We start from the raw sequence: 20,737 nt of genomic DNA, 5'->3' as shown, positions 1-20,737 counted from the left end.
TCAGGTGCCCAAAGCAGCACAGTCCCCATAATGCAGAGCTGCTTTCTTTCTCTACTTGCACTTTTGTGCAAATATAGTCTATATTTGTTCTTGAACTCTAGTCCAGGACTTCTTGGAGTCAGTGGAATAATTCCCATCAATTTTAATAGCACAAGAAGTGCAGTCTAATCAATACCCAGTGCATGTGCAGATGAAGGGTGACATCCATACATAGGTTATCTAGCTGAACAGGCTGGTGTCCTTTTTCAGCATGTGAGGAGAACTACACTTACATGTGATTCTGGGTAGCAGCAGTGTCAAATAAAAGAGTGGCAACCACAGAATAAGGTTCATTTCTTTAAGGCTTTTTTATTATTGCTGTTTTTGTGACCTTCATCTTTTGATCATGCCTGCAGTGCTGAGGCTGCTTATGACAAATTAATCAGCAGTGCTATGCAGAATTAATTTATTGAGAGGGAAAAAAAAGCAACTGCAGCTCAAGACAAATCTAGAACTTTAGTTTCTAAAATACTGAAGTGTCAGTTCCTTATACAGACAAATACTGAACCAAGCAGAAACTGGAATGCTCCTTCTGGGAACTCCTCTGTCCTGGTTAGCAGGGCAGTGGAAACAAGACCTGCAGCATGTCTGGGAATGCTTTTGTTGTGACAGATGGGCTGGACACCCTAACTTTTATTCAGTCAATTAGGCTGTGGTTTTTCTTTTTACTTTTCTCATGAAACACATTCATGTTTTGTTCAAATTCCAGATGCAAAACCACTACATTTTTGTGGGTTTTAAGTTTATATAGAAGTTGACTTCTCTGTTTCACCCTCAGCTTTTTTTCTTTGGGGTGGGGGGACATGAGGATAAGTTGGGGTGAGATGCACTGCTATTACTATCAGGGCAACATTAATAAATTTACTTACAAATGGTCAAAACTATTCACATGTACCATGGTTTAATTTTCAGAAACTGAGTTGGACTTTAGAAAGAGGAAATTTTTTTCACCTTCACACCAAAACTGTTTGATAGACATGGAAATATTGACATTGCTAACATCTGCTTTAACTAATTACTGTGTTCTTTCATTTAATTTTTTAGACAGAATTTCTAATTTATACATAAGAGTGACAGCTAGTAGTGTATTTATCACTTCAGATTCAGTCTATAATGCTTGTGTTGGCTTGTTCTCATCTCCAGATTTTGGTAATAAAAATGCTGAATCGTTATCTTGTAGCACAGCCTTTCAGACTGAAAAGGGACAGTGGGGTTTCATAATACCACACCTGTCCTTCATCTACTATCATACAAGATTTTAACCCTTGTTTTCAGATTCAGGATACAAGCAGTATCTTCCCATTACCACTGCAGTTGCCAAGTTTGTGTAAACAATTGTGGAAGGGGAAAAGAGAATAAATAAGAAAAGAAACAGTATATGAGGAACAAACAGATATAAAGAATTTATTTTTCTCATCTTAGAAAAAGGAAAATAAGGAAGAAATAAGCAAATCCCCAAAATAGCAAAGAAACATGCCATCTGGCCTGCTTTGCACATGGTACAGATAGATTTACTTAAAAATATGGAAAATATTTACCTAGAAGTAATCATTTAGAGATATTGGAAACAGAACACGAGTTTAGAAGTTGCCACATGAAGTGTGTTCACAGACTCAGTTTGAATGAGTATCTTCTAACACTTTAATTCTGCTTGAGTCAGATACGGTTTTGATATAGTATAAAACCATTTTTCCTTGATTTCTCTTGGTCTAGAGTCAGGTTTGGTCTCAAATGACACACTTTAGCTTTCCTGATTCTAATTGGTTTTCTTCTTTATATTTATATTGTGGTTATGATCTAGAGCTTGCAAGATCCTGTGAATAAACTAACAGAAAAAGCAGAAAAGGAGGACCAGCAGATTGAGAGCACCAATTCAGTGGACGATCAGCAGAGTCAGTAAGTCACATGTCCTGTATAGCAAAATAATAAGTATTTTTGTCTGTAATCCGCTTCCTGGTTGCTAAAGTCGCCAAACATAAGTAGACATGTAGACACAGCTAGTCTAATCCTACTGGTTACCTCAATACAAAAGTTCCTGAAATGTTGTAATGTGTATATCAAAATTAATAAACTTTATGGTGGAATTAAGAGATTTTTAAAGGCCCACAAAACCCTTATATGTTTTTCATCTTTTCTGGTCTTCTTTTTATTTTTTTCAGCTTTTTGCTTCATTTTTTCTTTATTAAAAGAAATGGTAAACAGCTATACATGGGAGAAGATATATGAGCATTGTATTTCTCCTTTCAGCAGCATCTCCTTTCACCTGGAAATGGGATATAGATTACTGATTGCTCCGAGTAGCGATTAGTTTTTGTAATGTATACAGCATCAGTTAGCAATCCAATGAAGCAGTAGGTACTTAGTATAAAGTACATCTAAGTGAGCTGATGCTGTCAAGTTTTGAGTTACCTGTAGCTCTGAGCTGAGAGAGACTTATGAATGGGCTGCTGTGGGGAGAGGAGAAGAGGAGAAAGAGATGCGATCCCTCCCCTACCTGCCCGTCAGGATTCGGTTGCCAGGGGATGCAGTGTTGATACAATCCTGCTGCCACCTGTTGTTTTGACTATCCCTGCTTAAATGAAGCACCCAGCAAAGGATCAGTTGTCAAAAAGCAGAGAACAGCTTGACTGATTAGTGGATTTTGCTTGGCTATTTATAATAATGAATTTTTAAGGAGTTCAGGTTTTCAGTCATTTTTCTAGTTCAGATTCAGAACCACTGGCCAATTCTGCTTAATAAATTGGTCAGATTTGGTGCTGTTTATATTAGAAGGGACTGACTTGACTTGAGTACAGTTTGGTAGGTGGTTATCTCCACAGCACCTACTTCCCTCTGTGTCATCTCACATGACAGTAACAGAGTTTAATAAATAACTCCTCAGTGTTGAATATGAAGTTCTAGAATGAACGTGTGATTTATGCAAGATGTGTGCATTGGCACCTACCAGGAAATGCATCAGATGCCATTTCATGGTTGTATTTGTGTTTATTTATGTATTATCTTTGTCCTTGTCTGGCATAAAAGTGAGGGACAAAATGTGTCACCCTTTTGCTGACTAAAATCATAAACAAACATCTAGGATTCAAGAAGAACTACACAAGGCAAAGCTTTTTAAATCCTCACGAATTTTCCATTCACAGTAAACATTCATTATACTAGAATTTGGCCTGAATCTAATTTTCCTCTACCACAGCCCTACCCCCAAGAGCAGGGGAGGTGCCTTTTTCTGTCCTGTCACTAGAGGGTAGGAGGAATGTGCCCACACAGTCCTTTTCACCACCACATCAGCCCTGTGGCTGCTTCAGTCCCAACTCCCTGAATGGCTTTCCACAAAGTAATAGCAGTTGGAAAGTGTGTATTCTTCATTGAAGAGATCACCTTTGTTTAAAGGTTGCACATAAACTGCACCTTTCTTTTTCTCCCTGCTGAGAGCTTTTTTCAGCAACGCTGCTGATCTGTTATTTTAGAGATCTGCTGACATGGGGCAAAACTGTCCTGACTGTTGATTTTTAATTAATAGTTGTTAAAAAGAGAAACACAGAGTGGTTGGTTGCCATTTTTGGGGAGAAGGAGGGGGAGGGGGCTGGGGAACAGTTGTAGCTCCTTCATGATAGCTATGAAAGACCAAATGTGCAAATGCAGAATACACAGTACTTTTCAGTAGAGGTTGAGTCAGACTAAAAATGGAAGCTGATAGGATTTGCTAGTTCAATCTAATTTTCATTTTCAACAGACCTACCAGTGAACCAATGAAAGGTAACAACAGACCAGTAAATGCAAGAGTCCATCTGTTATTACAGTTTATTTGTTAATGATATGAATCTGTAATGATTTGACCAAAAAGAGGAAAATGTATTGTTATTTTAGAGCCTTGGAATTATTTTCCCTTTTTTTTTCTTGTTCTTTCAAATTAAGGTTGATTTCATTAGATGACGAGAGCCATACCAAGGAATCAAACTATTCAGGTATTATATTTCATGTTTTCATAACTCCATAAGTGCTGTAACACTTCGGGTTTTTATTTGGTTTGGTTTATTTCCTGTATCAGCTTCACCCAGCAAATCCCTACAAATGCATAAAACCAAAGGGCAGGAGAATCTGTTAATCCCTTGCATGTCACATCCCACTGCATTTCATTCAGTCATCCTCAGACAGGTCAAATAGCTTGTGCTCCAGAGCCTAATTCTTGCATGGGGCATGTTCCCTTCAAGAAAGGGATCTGCAGGTTAGTAGGTGAGACAAGGGAAGTGTGCCACTTTGCTCACTAGTTTGTTCCAGTCATTAAACTGCAGTCTGTGAAAAACTTGATGAATTCAGTGGAACTTCTGCCCAAAAGCCAGGCAAGATCATACTCAGCTGCTGCCAATGACCTTATGTGTTGTTATTACCCAGGGACACAGCCAGGCTCCAATTGGAACTGCACTGAGAAAGAAAGGAGGGAATAGATACTAGTGATAAAAAGGGAAATTCTGAGTGCATACTAAGAAGCAAATGCTTGCAGTGAGGGTGGTGAAGTATTGTAAAAAGTGGAATCTTCATCCATGGAATTCTTCAAGATGATCTTAACTTTTTATATTAAATTAATGGAGAATAATTTTAATATGATATATTTTATCCTTCATTAAGATACTTATAAAGTACAACATGAAAGTCAAGACTACTCTCAAATCTTTATTTCAGTGGGTTAGTTGTATTGATGTCTTGAACCCATCATCTCATCTTTATTTTTGAAGTTTTTGTTTTCACTCCACTTTACAACATTCCTTTTCAAATATGAAATACATAGCTAGACAAGAGATTTCTGATGTTGTTCTCAACTGTCATGTGTCTAGATGGTAAAATCACATTACTGTTTCTATATCCAAGAAGAGCATCCCATTTTGCTGCAACATCAAGTTTGAAGCTCATATCTGAATTCGTTATTTACCAAGACTCAGTTCCTTTTAGCCATAGCTTTCCAGGATTCATTTGTGCTTTCTACAGCATGGCTTATGTTCCTTAGTCCTGGAGATGTAACTTACAGTTTGGTGGTATTGAATTCTCCCAGCTCTCACTACAGAAACCAAATGAGTGGGCTGATTGACCACCTCTGATAGTCTGTTTGTTGTTTGCACATTTTTTTTCTAGAGTGATTTTGTATTTACTTCCAGATGACTGCTAAAGCCATTGACTAGCAATGGATAAAACAGTAAGCCTTGCAGATCTAAACTAGAAACACTTCTGCTTTGCAATTACTCCTCTTAACAACGTGTTTTTGACATGTGTTAGTTGTCATGTTCCTAATCTATTCAATATGTTCATTATAGATGTTACACAGTGCTAACTTTTCAGCTGGAAGGCTGTGCAGTGCAAAGTCAAGTTGTTTCTAAACAAATATCTTTACTGAAAAAAAGTTCATAGTTTTATTGAAGAATTAAATTAGCTTTTTTTTTTTCAACTAGGTCTGCTTTCCATGAAATCAACAGTAAATTATGAGAGGAGCATTTATTATGCTCACATTCTTTTGCTGGATTCCATACTGAATGGCTTTCCATTAATTTTTTGACTGGGAGTAATGGTGATCTACCAGCCCATAGTAACTTACAGTTATTTGAGTCACTCTGTTTGATTATGGTTCTTTGGGGGTATTTTTGTAATAAAGACACAATATTAGGACTTTCCCAGTGTTTTGAAGTTTCACACATGTTGCAAATAATTAGATCAGATATATCTTTGACAAGATATTTTAATATATATGGGTACAAAATCTGACTTATATTTTCTTAGCAGATGTTTTCTAGAATCTCAGTTGCTTAGGGACTGTAAAATATTTCACCATAATATAATACCTTGTTCTGTCTTTTTCTTCATCACCCCTAAAAAGAACTGAAGTGTTTTGAAATATTTCTAACTGGTCTTCTAAATTTTTCCATCTTCATAAACCAGCAAGTCTGTGCCATTGCTGAGATTTTTTTTCTTGAATCACCCTCTGTATTCTGAAGTCATACAGATACATTGCTTCTAGTGAGCGAGCTGTGTTGCTTCTTAGTTTTCCTCACCAACTACTTCATAGCTTCATTTTTTTATCATTTGCTCTGCATTTTCCCTTACTATGCTACAGATGCCTTCAAGATTGGCTCCATCATGTTTACCACTCAACTAAGGCAGGCTCTGGGCAACAGTTGTACCTTTTTCATTACAGAATTGCGGCCATCCATATCCCACCTTTCATGAACTTCTCTTTCTGAGTTTCTTTTCCCCTCTGTCAGGCAGTTTAGGGTTGGGATTTTCCACTTTACTTCGTGCATTGTGCTTTTATGAAAATATAATTTATATATTAGTTCATATGTTTTTATCCCTCTGCTGTCTGTGTCTATATAGAGCGTAATCAGATGTGCTCATGGGTTCTTAAATGACCAGCTGATTCTTGTGCTTGGAGCACATTCTAGCAAAGCCCTATGAAGATAATGATACAAACAGCAAGCTGTTCTATTTCCTTTTGTTCTGAACACACATTGAAGTTTCTCTTCGAAGGGATTGGCAATTCTCTTGAAAGAGTTTGGGATTCAGTTTTTATTTCATAGTAGAGAACTCTATTTCACTTTTCCAGCCTCTAGTGTGAGGTTCCAGCAGATGGACCTTCCAGTTCTAGCAATACTGCGACCAAGCCCTTCCTTTGTCCTTAGAGATAAAGACTTGATTGTCTTGGAGCTAGATTTCCTCAACAGTTAATAAGGGAGAAAAGGGTATATTCAGCAGTTAACTCATCCTTCATGTTTTGCTGCATGTCTTAAATGGGGTTAATCACCTGAGGGAGGTACCTTTCTCTTCACTGATAAACAGAATCTGGATAATTGTTTTGATTTCATGTGTCATCCAAGAAACTTGCTGAGAATTTAAGCCATGTTTTGTCACCTCTAATAGCCTATAAATCTCAGCTCTACATTTTAATCCTTATTGGTCTTAGTCCATTTATTTCCCTGCAGAGGAGATGCTGTTACTTACATCCTGACTTGGGGTACCTTGGGTGAAGATTCCTTCTCCCTGTTCCCAGAGTTTGTGTCATGAGGAATAACACATCGCAAGGAAGGCAGTTTAGAGAGTGATAAGGTCCCAGAACTTTTTTGCACTCCCCTGGCCTACGTACAAGCCACTAAAATAAATTTCTCTGCTTCTGGAGGACTGATTGTTGCAGTTGCCTTAGTTGGGTGCACTCAGCCTGGAGAGGGTACTGTAACAGGCAAGGACTCAAAGGAAGGTCTCCCTCAGGTTATTATCCAGAAATTGGCCTCACTTTGAAATGCTTGTACCTTGGATCTTTCATTCATTGTGACCAGGCTCATTTTAAACATCATTTAAAACATGAATCCCAACAACCATTGCATGTTGATCCTGTAGTGGTGTTGTTTATAAGCATGGTCTCCTGCCAAGTGCAATTTAACACCTTTATGGATCTCAATTACAGCTGATGATGGCAAGGATGTCATCTCCACGTTACAAGGACATTGTAACCACGAGCAGAACTCAGGTGAAGACACTTCAGAAAGCTATCTTTACATGTTTACCTACTGATTGTCAGTGTACTGCAGGTCTTCCTTTGTGGCTTTTAATTTTTCTGTATTTCTCCTTTTTTTTTTAGGTGCTATAGATGAGTTATTAGATCTGCAACCTGAAGAAAATGGTATGATATGATTGTGCATGTCTGTTTCATCTGTTTCATTTGCTTTTCAGTCATAGTAGCCAAGTATACTTTTAATTTTAGATCTTAATTTATTTCACAGTCTGAAAGATAAAATGAAATTATTCAGCTGCAGTATTTAAATAGTGTTAAAGTTAACTCAGCAGAGACACTATTCCTGATGTTACTGAAGTAAACCTTACTGGGGGTAAAATGTTTATACCAAGATTAGGTAGACTGGGCTATATCCTGTTTGCCAGCTGAAGTAGGTTCCATTGTAAACCTTACCCCTCCTATAACATTTCACAGATTTTTCATTTTGGTTTTTTGTTGTTGTGCTACAACTCTTGGCAATACACTAGTAACCATAAGATTTTGTGTTGAAAATGTACATATCAGAAACAAATAATGTATTCTTCTTAAAACCATGTAAGAACTGGTGACTTCTTTCAGACAGAGAGTTAATTAAATCCACGGTGCTGTCCTTCTACTTCTGTGAGATCCCTGGCAGCTCAAGGGGATGTGCTGTTTTACCAGATAACACATGAAATATCTGGGTTAAAATTTTATAAGTTTTCCTAAGAAGTTAGAGTGTTGTCTGTAATTTTTCAATTGCTTTTCACTCATACATTTCAGAAGAATGAGTTAAAAAAACTTCAACAACCAAAACAATTGTGGCAACTCAAAAAGCAAATGAAGCAAAGAAAAAAATCTCTTTGTGTGGTTTAGTCAGTCAGACTGAGAGCATTTGGGGTGTTTAAAGCACTGCCCTCATGGTAGGTAAGGACATTTGCAAACACCTTGACTTTGGATTTGCCATGGGCAGTGTCTTGCACTGGGGGGGAAATTATCCATGTGGAGAATCACCCATGAGTGCAGGCACCAGGAAAGTTCCTCAGCTGTCTGCGGAAGCAGCCCTAATCTGTGAATAGATAAGGTAACAATGATTTCTTTTCTGTGGTTAATAAAAAGATCTGTGTGTGTCTGATAGCGGCATTTTTTTTCTTCTGGTTTTCTTCTTATTCAGTTCCATTCCTTGTTGGGCCTTCCTAGTGGAGATACAGATAATACATACAATTATTGCTCATACAAGCTTAGCTCTGTCACTTAGAACACTTTTTTCTTTACTTAAGCAGTGAAATTAATGCAGGAACTTCTGTGGGGTGTCTGCATTGGCTAAGGTTGGCTATGGCACTGTTACAATAGCAGCCTTTCACCCTAATTTTACACATTAGCTAGCTTTAGGTTAATGAATATTGTACTAAGTGGAGCAGTATAGGTAGAGGTACTCTTTCACATGTGTTTCAGAAGGAAGTCTTTATCATGTGTTGCCAATCATATACTGTTGTAAATATTTTTAGTTTCTCTTCCCTTTTTTGTTTAACAGCAACAAAACGAGGTAAGTTTACAAAGGAATTGTGAGCATTGCTACAGGCTTGTTCAAACAGAGCAGAAAGAATATAGTCACATTGTTCTTTCAGTGTTTTAATGCAAGGTTTGGATTTTTTTCATGGGCATGTATAAGGGCTGCATGTGCAGACAGAAAAAAGGATTTTGACTGAAAATGGATAGTGAAAACAGAAACAGGAAAAGTAATAGAAGATTTACGGGTAAAGTGAGAAAGTCCCTATCATTCTGGTAATCTAGCAGAGATACCACATGAGTAATATCTCGGTAAGCAAGGCTGGTTTCTAGATAACCTTTATTGCAAACAAGAGTAAAAGCTGCTGCTGCTGCTGCTTACTCAGAGCAGCCTGAGCCTGAACACACCCTGTCCTGCCCTGCTGCACAGTCCCCACAGGAAGATCAGGAAGATTGCTGAGCCACAAAATGTGTCACTCCTCAGATTTCTGGTGGCTGTACACCCTGCAGCAAGACTTGGCTGCTCTTCACATGTAAAGCTTTATGCTGTACTTGCTGCTAAAGTCAAGATGGGTCTTCTGCAATGGTTCCCCAGATGGAGCAGAGCTTGGCTCTGAGCTGTGCTGCTGCATTTGTTCCGCTCAGGGCACTTGTGTTTACGTGTGGGGTTGGTGCTGTGTCATAGCAGGGCTGCTACAGATGCTGCTCCCTTTGCATCTCCCCCTGCAAGTTCATGAAGGGGCTTCCTGAGAGCAGCTTTGAGGTGGTGATGCCCCATGGAGCTCAGAGTTCTTAGGGGCCTTTGAAATAGCAGGTATGTTTCCCCTATGGGAGGATTTACCCCTCTGTCTTACCTGCTGAATAACTTGGGGGAATTGGAGGTACTTGGACAATGTTAATATTCTTTGCTCTTTATCTGAAGATGGGAAAACAGCCTGAAAATTCTTAAGAACAAATTGTTTTCCGTGGTATTTTAGTTATAGTCTAGGGAGAACATCAGGAGAATTGACGTCTTTCTAATGTTTCTATTTCTAATTTTTAGGCCCTGTCAGGGAGTACAGAGGTATATCAAAATGTGAGTTAGAAAGGAGTTGAATCTCACAGCTGACTTCAGTAATGAATAAAATAATTTTAATTTGTGTTGGTTTATTTGTTTCTTAGTACGTAGGTGTGTGCGTTGACGCATGAGCCTATTTTAAAACAGTTTTGTGCTTTTTTTCCTCCTCTGACTCAACTTCAACCATTTAATTATAAATTATTACAGCTGTTGCCAGGAAACTTTTCTGAGAAGGCTGTTGAGTTTCAGTAAAATGGCCTGTTGCAGACACTTGCTACTGTCAGTCGTTTATCCCAACCCAAAAGGGTTAAAAGCATTTTGTAAGTTGAATGCAAGTTGGAGAGCTCAGCTGATCTACCAAAACTTTGGAAAACTGAAGTTGCTTCTGTGCCTTACCACAAGTTTGAAACAAGCATAATTAAGATGAACTGATCTGGATTTCAGGAATGTAACATTATCAGCCTTGTTAACCACCATTTTTGTCATCTGCAGATTTCCACAGTTGAGCTCCAAATGCTTCCAAATGGAGCTCCAAATGCTTCCAAGTAAAATAACACTTGGGGGTCCTTGATAGTTCTTTAACTCTCAGAATGTTTTGGGAAACAATAATGATCCTGGTTAACAGTTTCATGTATTTTATGTAACTATTTACCATTTCTAAAATAAGAAAAAATTGGTTTTGAGGAGCAGTGGCTCAAGTGATCTAAGAGATTCTTCAGCTACAGTTCTGGTGCTGGAAAAACTAGCACAGGGAATGAGAAGGAAAGCGAGCCCCAATTATTTCTCAGCAGTTTATGAGAAGAAAAAAAATACTACAGCATTGGTCAGCATAGAAATCTAACTCTGTATGATAGACTAACCTTTTTGATGGGGAAATACCCCAAGAATTCAAGCATAGATCAGAAGGTCATAAGGGAGATCTTAAGTCCCCAAGCCTTACTTTTTTTTAAGTTTATACCAATCTGGATTTTTTTGAGACTTTCATATAATGTTTCAAGAAGCAACATAAAAGTAGTATTTTCCAATTATTTAAATATTAGACTGTGTAATGATTTTGGTGTGTTCAATAGATTTTTAAGCACACTTGTAATATTATTTTCAATGAGAAGCAAGTGCTAACAGCAGTGAGGTTATCTAAGATGATGAAGGAATTATTTGTTGCATAAGGTATAAACCCAGATGTCCAAGAGAATTGAGTCTAAAAAAGAAAATAAATATTCATGCAAAAATATTCCATCTCACTTAACATACCTAGTCTAGATTGGATATGTTTTTAAAAGTTCTTTATTTACTTTGTCTTAAAAAAATTTATCTTAACTCTCTTGTTCTGAGACAGCTTCAAAGGAAAAGTTTGTGAGATCCTTGGAGCCAGAGCTTGGTGATAAGGATGACATGGTGTTACTAAATGAGATCCTCAACGCCTCCTCCCTGGATGAGGGGGAGTTCAGCAAGGAGTGGACAGCTGTTTTTGGGCAGGCTGCTGATCTCACCATGAACTCTTCAGCTAGAGATGGGGAGAGCACCTCCTCGTCTGCAGTACCAGCACCATCAGGATACTTACCCTCACAGCTGCTAGACCAAAACATGAATGACTTGCAGTCGTCCTTACATGGTGAGAGCTCATCTTGTTCTGTCAGTGTGTTGGAGTTAGGGCTTGGAGTGAGGATTTCTGGTATGTAGAACTGTGGTGAGAGTTTATATTTTGCCATGGCTGCAGAAATTGTACCTGAAATTAAAGCAGAGTATGGCCTAGAGAAAAAACATGAGTGACTTATTTGTTTTTTTAGCCCTTCTCATTCAGTGTTTGAATGAAGTACCCAAAACCTAAAGTCAAGATTACTGTCATGAATGTTTTAATTTAATTTTTTGAAATGTTCTTTGAGATCTTTAGAACCTTGAGATATTTTTTTATTCCTGAAACAGAAAATATGTTTGAGTGGGTTTTTCTGATTTAATCATAACTGCTGTCTCTGTTAAGGGGCCAAGGAAACAAAAAAATGATTATTTTGTCTGGGCAAATTCTTTTTAAACCATGTAGTGAAAATCAGTTGCATTCTTTTTTTTTTTCCCCAAGCATCCTATACATTGGATGTAGGGATATGGGTCAGGTAGAATGAGTTGTCTTATCCTGTTAACCATACAGGTGGATTTCTCTTGCAGGTGGTTACTGATGCAACTCCCTCTCCTTCCTCTTTCTTCTGTGCTGTTAACTCTCGGCTTTTCCAAGCTACTGCTGGGGAGAAGAAAAGAGGGGAACTAGGGCAGAGCTTTCCAGCTGCTGCTTTGGCCTTGAGGAAGGAAGAGAGGGAGGAAGGCAGGCTGGTGATAAGCAGCCAGCAGCACCCACCTTTGTGCTCCTTGCAGTCTGGCTGGGTCTTCTGCAGGGCTTTGCAAGCTGGAGGGGACCTTGCCTTTTTGGGCCCTGTCCCAAGTCATTTAAATCTCACTTGGGGAAGAGAAATATTGGAAACAGTAGCAGGCTGATCCTATCCTGGAGATTATTTTTTGGAACCCTTGCAACTGGAAGAGTCATACATGAGGTAAAATTTGGCAGGAATTAGAAAGTCAGATTTACTTTATAATTAATACAGTAACTACCAGCACCCCTAAAGCAAGATACCTTGGTTCATTGGCTTCAGCACTTGGATGAAAAATGGGAGAATGACATTTGTAATGATGCACAGGTTTAGATGTAGCTTTATAAGGTACATGGTTTTTAAGCAAATTTCTAAAAATCGCAACAGAAATATTATGAGATTGATTTTTTCCCACAGCTTTACATGTTTTTTAATATATTTTACATTTCAGTGCAATTTCCATTTTTAAATGTAAATGTGTTTTTAAAGGAAAAGTATTTTTTAGGCATAAATAGCAAGCAGAGTTGTGCATCCTTTCTGATGTGGCTGTTAACTTTCATGTGCACTGGCATTGGGTGCAGTGTCAGAGAGTTCAAAATCAGAATTCAGTAATGTTGCATTCAAGGAACAGTAGAAATGAAAAATCCATTCCAGCCAACATGATATTCCAAAATATTTTTGAATAAACAAAATAATAAAGCGTAAAATATATGGATGTTTTCAAATGGGTTTCCAAGGTTTTGGCAGAAGATTGTGGTAATTTATGTACCAGCACTTGAAAAGTCAGGGTTAATCAGCTGAGTGATTGTATGTGAAAATAATCTTTCTAAATGTTTTGTTTCTTGTTTTAGCTTTCTAAATATTTCCAAGATGTTGTTTCCTATTTTTTAACAGAAGGTGAAATTTGGTCCATATTATATCTTGCAAAAACTCAGCTTTAATCTTAAACTGCATTTCATTTCACTTCACAACTTTTCTTTCAGAATTTGACCTTATCATTAAATATGGGAAGAGAGACTTTTTTTTTTTTTTAATACTAACTGGAGTATAAGCATATCCAGACATACAAGTTGCAAATATTAAAATGTATGAATTATATTTTTACTGAGGACTTGTGATACATCTCCTGCATTTATTTCCCTAACTGGTAGGATTGCTTAATAATTACTCAGTGTGAGGTGCTACACTGGAGCCTCAATGTTGCATACTTCCTGTGTGAATTTGGCCTTAAGACCATAAAGATTCTTAAAACTCACATGCTTAACTTTAAGCACATTAACTTTTCTATTAACTTCAGTGGGATTACTTACTTATTTTACGTTAAGCACGCTCATAAATCTTTGGGGCTTTGTTTTCTCTCTGCCTCAGATCTTAATCTGTAAAACAGGCACAATGCTATGCAGGTTATAAACTGTTAGGGTCAGGAATTCCCAGCTCAGAGTTTTCTCTGGCTGTATTTATAGGCATGATCCAGGACAGTGGGACTCTGAATTGCTATGGGGCTACCAGGTGCTGGTTTAAAATACATATAAATGTGTGTGTAAATATAATAGAAACAAAGCATGCTCCCAGTGTATCTTTTAGATTCTCCTCCAGATACAGCTCTGTAGTTCAGTTGCCTTTTCTCCTTTTTCAGCGGGAGCGTTGGCTTTCTCTTTTCAAGATGTTTATGGCCTCATTTACTTACTCATTCGTACCATTAAGGGCCCCTCTTTATCTTCCCTACATGTGCATGTATTCTAGTTCATAAGAAAATGCACAGCTCACAATTTCCTAATCTAAATTTAATCATTGCAATGTTGGTGAAGATGCTTGCTGAACAGCAAGCTGTTTGGTTTCCTTGCTGTCTTGGCAATAACCTTTTGTCTGGTCATGTAACAAAGCCATCCTGTGAACAGGCAAACCAAAACAGGCTTAGGGCCAACAACTGCTTTCAAACTGATAGGCTGTGGTTTGCTTTTGAAAGGCAGAGTTGTTCTCTGTAGCTCACTGAAAATTTAATTAATTAAAGTATTTCATACAAATTCTGCGTCAGTCTTTCCCAGTACCTTCATAAATCAGTAATTTCATTATGAAAGCATCACATATTTTCTGGAGTGTATTTGGTTGGATTTTTCGTTGCTGTTGTGAGGTGGTTCTTGCTTTCTGAGTGAGCTACCTGCATTTCAGTAAATGGCAGCCAAGCCACAGCATCTCTCATGGATGTGCTGCCTACCAGGCCTTAGTCCAGGGACTCAAAAGGAGAGAGGGCTCCAGAGGAGGTCACTGTCTGAAGTGTTTTGCTCCCTGACCTGCCAGGCACACCAGTGTACAGGAACATCAGTGATGTCAATGGGAATCAGTTCCTGATTTTTCTGAAGTCACTGGGACTGGCACAGACAGTTTCTGGCAGAGCTCCCATTCATTTTTATCAGATTTGACCCTCTATTTAAGCAGCTGAATTTACCTGTTGTCATTCATTGCCATATCAAACACTTTCTCACAATGCATCTCCAAGCACACAAAAGCATTGCAGTCTACTGTAGTTGTGTATAATGTCCTCTGCCATTCTTGTTTGTAGCACAAGCAGAGAAAATGGCTGGAAAGTATGTCATTCTGCAGGGGTCATGCCATGCTTTCCATTATTATCATTCAGATTTGCTTATTTGAAAGATTAAACTCTAAGACCTCACTTTCAGAGGGCAGAAGCTGGCTCACAAGCCTTTATCACCTTTGTCTAGAGCAAATACATGTGAGCACTCTGCACCCAGATTTTGAAGAAGTTTTTGGTTCGTTTCCTTAGCGATAGATACAGAGGATGTTTGTGGCTTTAAATTTCCTTCCTAATTCATGTGATTTTACAGAAAAACTCTTCGTGCCTCTTTTTATAACCTAGCATGGGCTTTAGGCCTTTTATAGGCAAGGTAAGATCAGAGAGTGATGAGAATAATCCACTGAGAGAGAAAGGGCTGATGCGACTGATGTGGTTGTTGCATTACCTGTTGGGATGCTGGGTGCCAGCATCTGACAGGGCTCCCAAAAGAGCGGAAAGTAAGGGGAGGAAGGAGAAAAAGAGTAAAAAAGGATGTGAAAGCAGGCACTTGTAGAAAAAAAGACACTGAATAAGGAAATGGTAGCTGGGTGCATAGATGAGCATCCTGTTTGTGATACTGCCAAATTAGATGGGTAATTGGCCAGGCCAAACTTAAAGGATAAATTAATTAAATTAGAAATACTGTCTCCAGTCCTCTAAATGTACTAAAGCACATGAATTTAAATATCTTAAGTAAGGGACAAAAATATTGGTTTTTTTCTAATATGTTTCTGCAGTATACTACTCCTAGTTCATTTTGCCAGCCTGGTTATCTGGCCTTATTAACTTATTTGTCATTACTCTTTTGTGGATATGGAATATGCATGTAAGAACAAAAAACTATTTCACTTTTTCCTGCATAGTTGCTCTCTTCTTGCTGAGAATCTCCTTTCAAATAAAGATAAAGAATAAATAGTCCATTAACATTTAGTTTTAAGTTAACTTGAAGTAATTAATTTTGAATTTAATTCTTCAGTGTTTTGCAATGAATTATCTTTTTTTTCCAGAATTACTTCGAAATTAACTAAAAAATTTAGGGTCTCTAAATAAGGTTTTTTCTGGAACAATGGAGGAAATAAAAGTATTTGGACTTAGAAAAAATGTTTATTATTTGTGGTGGTATTTCTATCCAAATGTAAGTGATTCTTTTCCCTACGGCTGTGTTGGACCTGATTACTGAACTGGCTTTTCTGTAAATGGGTATTAACTGTGATTCAATAAGAGAAACAAAAATATTTTCTAGCCAGGTGAAAGGTTTGAAAATAGTATAATTGCCTGAAGCTGGAGATGATGAAAGTGACCTAGAGATAATCTCTTGTAAAGGGTGCTGCTCCTGTGCAGGTCTGACTGCTGACTTTGTGTGCGCAAGGACAGACACAAATGGCCATAAATGAACACTCTGCTCCTCTGTCTGATGCTGCCAGACACTAGGGCTTGGAGCTAACAAAGTAACTCCTCATGCTAATGCTGCTCTGTTGCTGAATTGTAGGATGGGCAGCCAGCAGTGTCAGCCCACCATCAATACCACAGCCAGCCCAGAAACCACACAGCCTGAATGTGAGTGATGACAAGACGCCTGTGAAAGGTGATACTTGGCTTTTCCTTTTTAGCTCTTGTATCTTGTACAGTGTCTCATGTCTTCCCAGTTACTGTGGTAACAAAACTTATTTTTGTAGTAGCTACAGCTCAATCTTGTGCTCCCTGATCACTCTGTTTCACCTTTATTAGGTGTATGATATGTGTGTGTGTGTATATTTTTGGTAGGCTTAGTGCTAATCGCGTGTCAGAAGAGTAATTTACTAAATAAGAAAGGAAACTGCAGCTACAGTTTCTTCTACCTACTTTAATTTAGACTCACACAGAACAACATCTGCATGCACTTTGAGCTAAACAATGCTTTTAAGTTCTAAGATTTAGCGTTGTGGCTAAAATACAGGCTACTGATAAGGCAGAAGAGCCCTTTCAAATATTTTTGATAAACATACATGATATCAGTAGTCATTTGTGTAAAACTTAATTCAGTTATTGCAGCTGAGCCAAGAGTGCATAGTCCTTCCATCTACTGAGACAATGGCCTGCTGATTTTTGACCAGGATTTCCTGCATAAGTGAACCAGTTGAATTATGTTGAAATCTGTCACCAGTTTGTAGCCAGTTCTGTGCATTCACATTTGATGATACAGAAGAAAGGGGTGATATGTATTCCTTCCCCTGAAATTTTTCAGCTCAGCAGAAAAAAACAAAAAAAGAGGATTAAGGTGTTTTGGAAACTGTTTTGGAAATCAGTGTGATTGTGCAGCCACAGGACTGGCACCAGCAAAAGGAATGGCCTTCAGCTATTTGGAAATCTGTGGTTCTGAAAGTGGCAGGTACCAAGAGGAGTGTCATGCCAGGCAGAGCCTATTTTGTCTGTAAATTCTTTGTGTTGCAAAGAAAGCTTTCATATGCCATTATCTCTCTGAGAGAAGAGCATATCTTATTTCACTATCAGTATAATACATGTTGGGCATAGGGCAACAAAAAAAAAAAGCAACTGGAGATGTACCTTCTTCATAGCAGCCAAAGTTGTTACTGCTTTAAGCTGAATATCTGCCCAGTTGGAATAAAAGCAGTCAGATAACCTCTGTTAAATACATATATCAGTGTGGACACAGAGGTACAATAGTCCAGCTGCTACTGGATGTAGTCCCTATTCACATTTTGTCTATATCCATCAGAATTAAACTAGAAGCTGTACTGGGGACTGCCTATCAAATATAACCCCTCTCTTTCTCTCTCCAGCCAGTGCCTTCCCATTAAAACTTCATTCCAGATGAGTAATGACCTTGTTGGTTGCATACAGGGGAGACAGAACAGTCACATGAGTTGGATTTAGGCAAAGGAATTTAGTCCTCTAAGAGAGCTTGAAAGTAAAATTTGCCTTCACTTTCCTTTTGCTTGTTTGCAGGCATGCAGAGGCACACTCAAATACCTTTCATGAAACAACGTTAGACAGAGTGAGATTGTTTCTATTTCTAGTTCAAGTGTTCCTGTACTTATCATGGCAGGAGCCTTATAAAATACGTAGCAGACATGTAAAACACTCATTCTTACTAAAGTTCTATATTCTGACAAAGATGGTGTTTTAAAATGCAATCACTTATTCTGATTTTCTTGTCAGAATACCCTTGGTAATAAATTAAACAATAGCATGGCATTTGTTTGACCTCAGTCAAACATGCAGTCAGTTTTGTTTTGAAACAGCTGACAAGTCCATGCATTTCTTTTTTCTTTCTTTTTTTCTTTTTCGTTCCAGAATCTACAAAGAATCCTAAAGACTTGACTGCTTGGTTCAGTCTCTTTGCTGACCTGGACCCGTTATCCAATCCTGATGCTGTTGGGAAAACTGATAAAGAACATGAATTGCTTAATGCATGAGTCAGCTGCCTCTGGTAACTCACATTCTTCCCTTCATCAACATTATTTTGGAGTTTAAAAAAACTAAATGAAAATTAGTATGCTGTTGTGAAAATATAAAGTATGTGCCATGATAATAAAACTAAAGGGGATTAATCCCTTTTTCTATAGGTACAATTATTTGCTCTTGTTTTGTATAAAGAGTTCGCATTTATTTTCTATGTGGACTTACAAAAATGAGGTTAAGAATTAGGGCAGATTTCTTGCCAAATTAGATTGTCTGCTGAAACACTGTCTTTGCCTGGGGTGATGTGGAGCTAACACCGAAGCGAAATACAAATCGCAAACCTATTTTTTTATAATGTTTCTTGAGTAAATTTAAAAAAAAATCAGGTAACTGAAGAGGCTGCATGAGTCAAACATCTATCATGTATATAATATATCTATTACTGCTATATTAAGATGTCAACTAAATTTGTTCTGTTAGTACTCACAGTTGAAAAACCTGTGCCGGAGCTAAATATTGAAGAAGTAAATTTGGGTCTGTGCAGCCATCAAAATTGTGCCCTTTCCAATCTAACTTATTTGACAAACTGCACTACATAAACTCAAAGAGAAGTCATGCCCAGGAGGCTTCTTTTTCTGAGTTTTTTCTCCATTGCACCAACAGAATTCGCACTTGTTTGCAGAAGTTTCTTGGAACGGATGCTTTGCCATGCCTTCAATCCATTTCTGTTTCTGTTCTGAGAATTTTTCATCCAGTTTTATTTCTGAAGCATGTGTTACTTTAAGCTTGTTGTGACATTAACTCTTTAATAAAATGATTTTGACAAAAACCACAACTTTATTCCCACTAGAGTGCTGTTGTGCTGTTGAATTGATACATAACAAACATCTGAAGTTAAAAGATGACCAGTTTGTAGACAGTACTGAACCCTTTGTTTCTGAATAGTAATCCAGAAGGAAGGACAGCGAGAAAATATGAACTCAATGTGGTGTCCCTTTGCTTCCCCTCAAAAGAAGGGAAAAAGGCTCATAGAGTCATAAAGGTTGGAAATAGCCTCCAAGACTACTGAGTGCAACCTTGGAACAAACAGTTCCCCTGCCAGCTAAACCACAGCACTCAGTGCCATGTCTGGTTGTCTTTTGAACACTGCCAGGCACTCCATCGCCTTCCGGGGCAGCCCATCCTAATGCCTGACCGTCCCCTTCAGAGGGGAAATTCTTCCATATGTCAAACCTGGACATCCCCTGGAGCACCCTGAGGATGTGTCACTAGCCAGTAAAGATCACAAGCTCTATGTACTGTACAGGACCCACTCTGCAATTTATTATATTCAGCCTTTTTTAATTTGCTTGATTTTCCCTTTACATTGGTGAAGTGTTTTCACAACCTGTACACTCAGTTAATCCCTGTTTCATGGTCTAATAGGTAACTAAGTACCTGAAAATAACTATATAAATGTACAAGTTCACTGAATTGGCCAACTTCTTCTTGAGTGCAGCAGAACATTGTTGGATGTGTGCACTGAGCAGCAGTAATGTGGTTTTGGTGCCTCCTATCTAAAAAGCCACATGCTAGCAGTGGATGTGAGGTTGGACTGACCAGAGTTCATCAGGCTCAACCCTTGGCAAGCTTTAAACATCCCTGTTCCAACTATCATGTTCATCATTCCATCCCATCCCCTGGAAGTGTCAAAGTACTTCAGTTGTTCCCAGAAGTTCCTCAGATGCTTAGGAGTGGATTTTCATGTCTGATGGGTAAAGGTGGTCTGATCTTCTCTTTGCACAGTCCCCAGGCCAGCTGGGGCCCTGAGGCATGTAGGACCTGGAATCAGAGCTGCACTCCTTCTAAAGGTAAAACTTGGTTCCCTCCATCACATTTGCTGCTCTTTGGTACTGGCAGCTCCTTGCTCAGTGAGCTGCCCTTTCTGCACTCTGTGACTTTCTTGAGCACTGAGAGGGGGCTGAATTCACAACTTTGGGCTGCACTTCTGGCAGTAAATAAGAGATGTACAAAGGGGATTAACTGGGAAATACCTAAGGTTTACACTGGGGTGCTAGTTACACTTACACTTAGGGGTGCTAGTTTGTACTCAAAACAGACACTGCTTGCCTGAAATCCTCTCCATCCCAAACTCTAATTATGTGCAATGCCAAAAATGTTAGTGTCAGGAGCTCGAGGGAGAGCCAGGCTGCTCTTCAGCCCAGCTGGGTTACCACAAAATCATTAAGCAGATTCTTGCAACTTTAGGCAAGTCTGTGGCTGCTAAATTTGCTGTGGATTACATTTGTCTG

At 38.4% G+C, this 20,737-nt stretch overlaps 1 protein-coding gene across 6 annotated transcripts in view; it reads left to right on the top strand.

Moving 5' to 3' along the window:
* Positions 1-19,279, top strand: part of ICA1 (islet cell autoantigen 1) — a 66,236-nt gene extending 46,957 nt beyond the window's left edge. Inside the window, exons 11-18 of one of the 6 annotated variants that reach the window (XM_058824817.1) lie at positions 1,841-1,935; positions 3,955-4,004; positions 7,484-7,546; positions 7,658-7,699; positions 11,452-11,727; positions 16,534-16,629; positions 18,339-18,474; positions 19,110-19,279. In XM_058824817.1, the coding sequence (XP_058680800.1) occupies positions 1,841-1,935; positions 3,955-4,004; positions 7,484-7,546; positions 7,658-7,699; positions 11,452-11,727; positions 16,534-16,629; positions 18,339-18,460 (744 nt within the window). In that variant the 3' untranslated portion in view covers positions 18,461-18,474; positions 19,110-19,279. Of the gene's footprint in view, positions 1-1,840; positions 1,936-3,954; positions 4,005-7,483; positions 7,547-7,657; positions 7,700-11,451; positions 11,728-16,533; positions 16,630-18,338 lie in introns of all 6 variants that reach the window. The other 5 variants (XM_058824843.1, XM_058824808.1, XM_058824825.1 and 2 more) reach the window with 5 other exon arrangements.
* Positions 19,280-20,737: the final 1,458 nt, after the last annotated feature.

The sequence above is a fragment of the Ammospiza caudacuta genome, chromosome 1, assembly GCF_027887145.1.
Source record: "Ammospiza caudacuta isolate bAmmCau1 chromosome 1, bAmmCau1.pri, whole genome shotgun sequence".
Taxonomy (NCBI): Eukaryota; Metazoa; Chordata; class Aves; order Passeriformes; family Passerellidae; genus Ammospiza; species Ammospiza caudacuta.
Note: the sequence above shows the minus strand (reverse complement) of the source record. Positions and strands in the feature narration are given on the sequence as shown.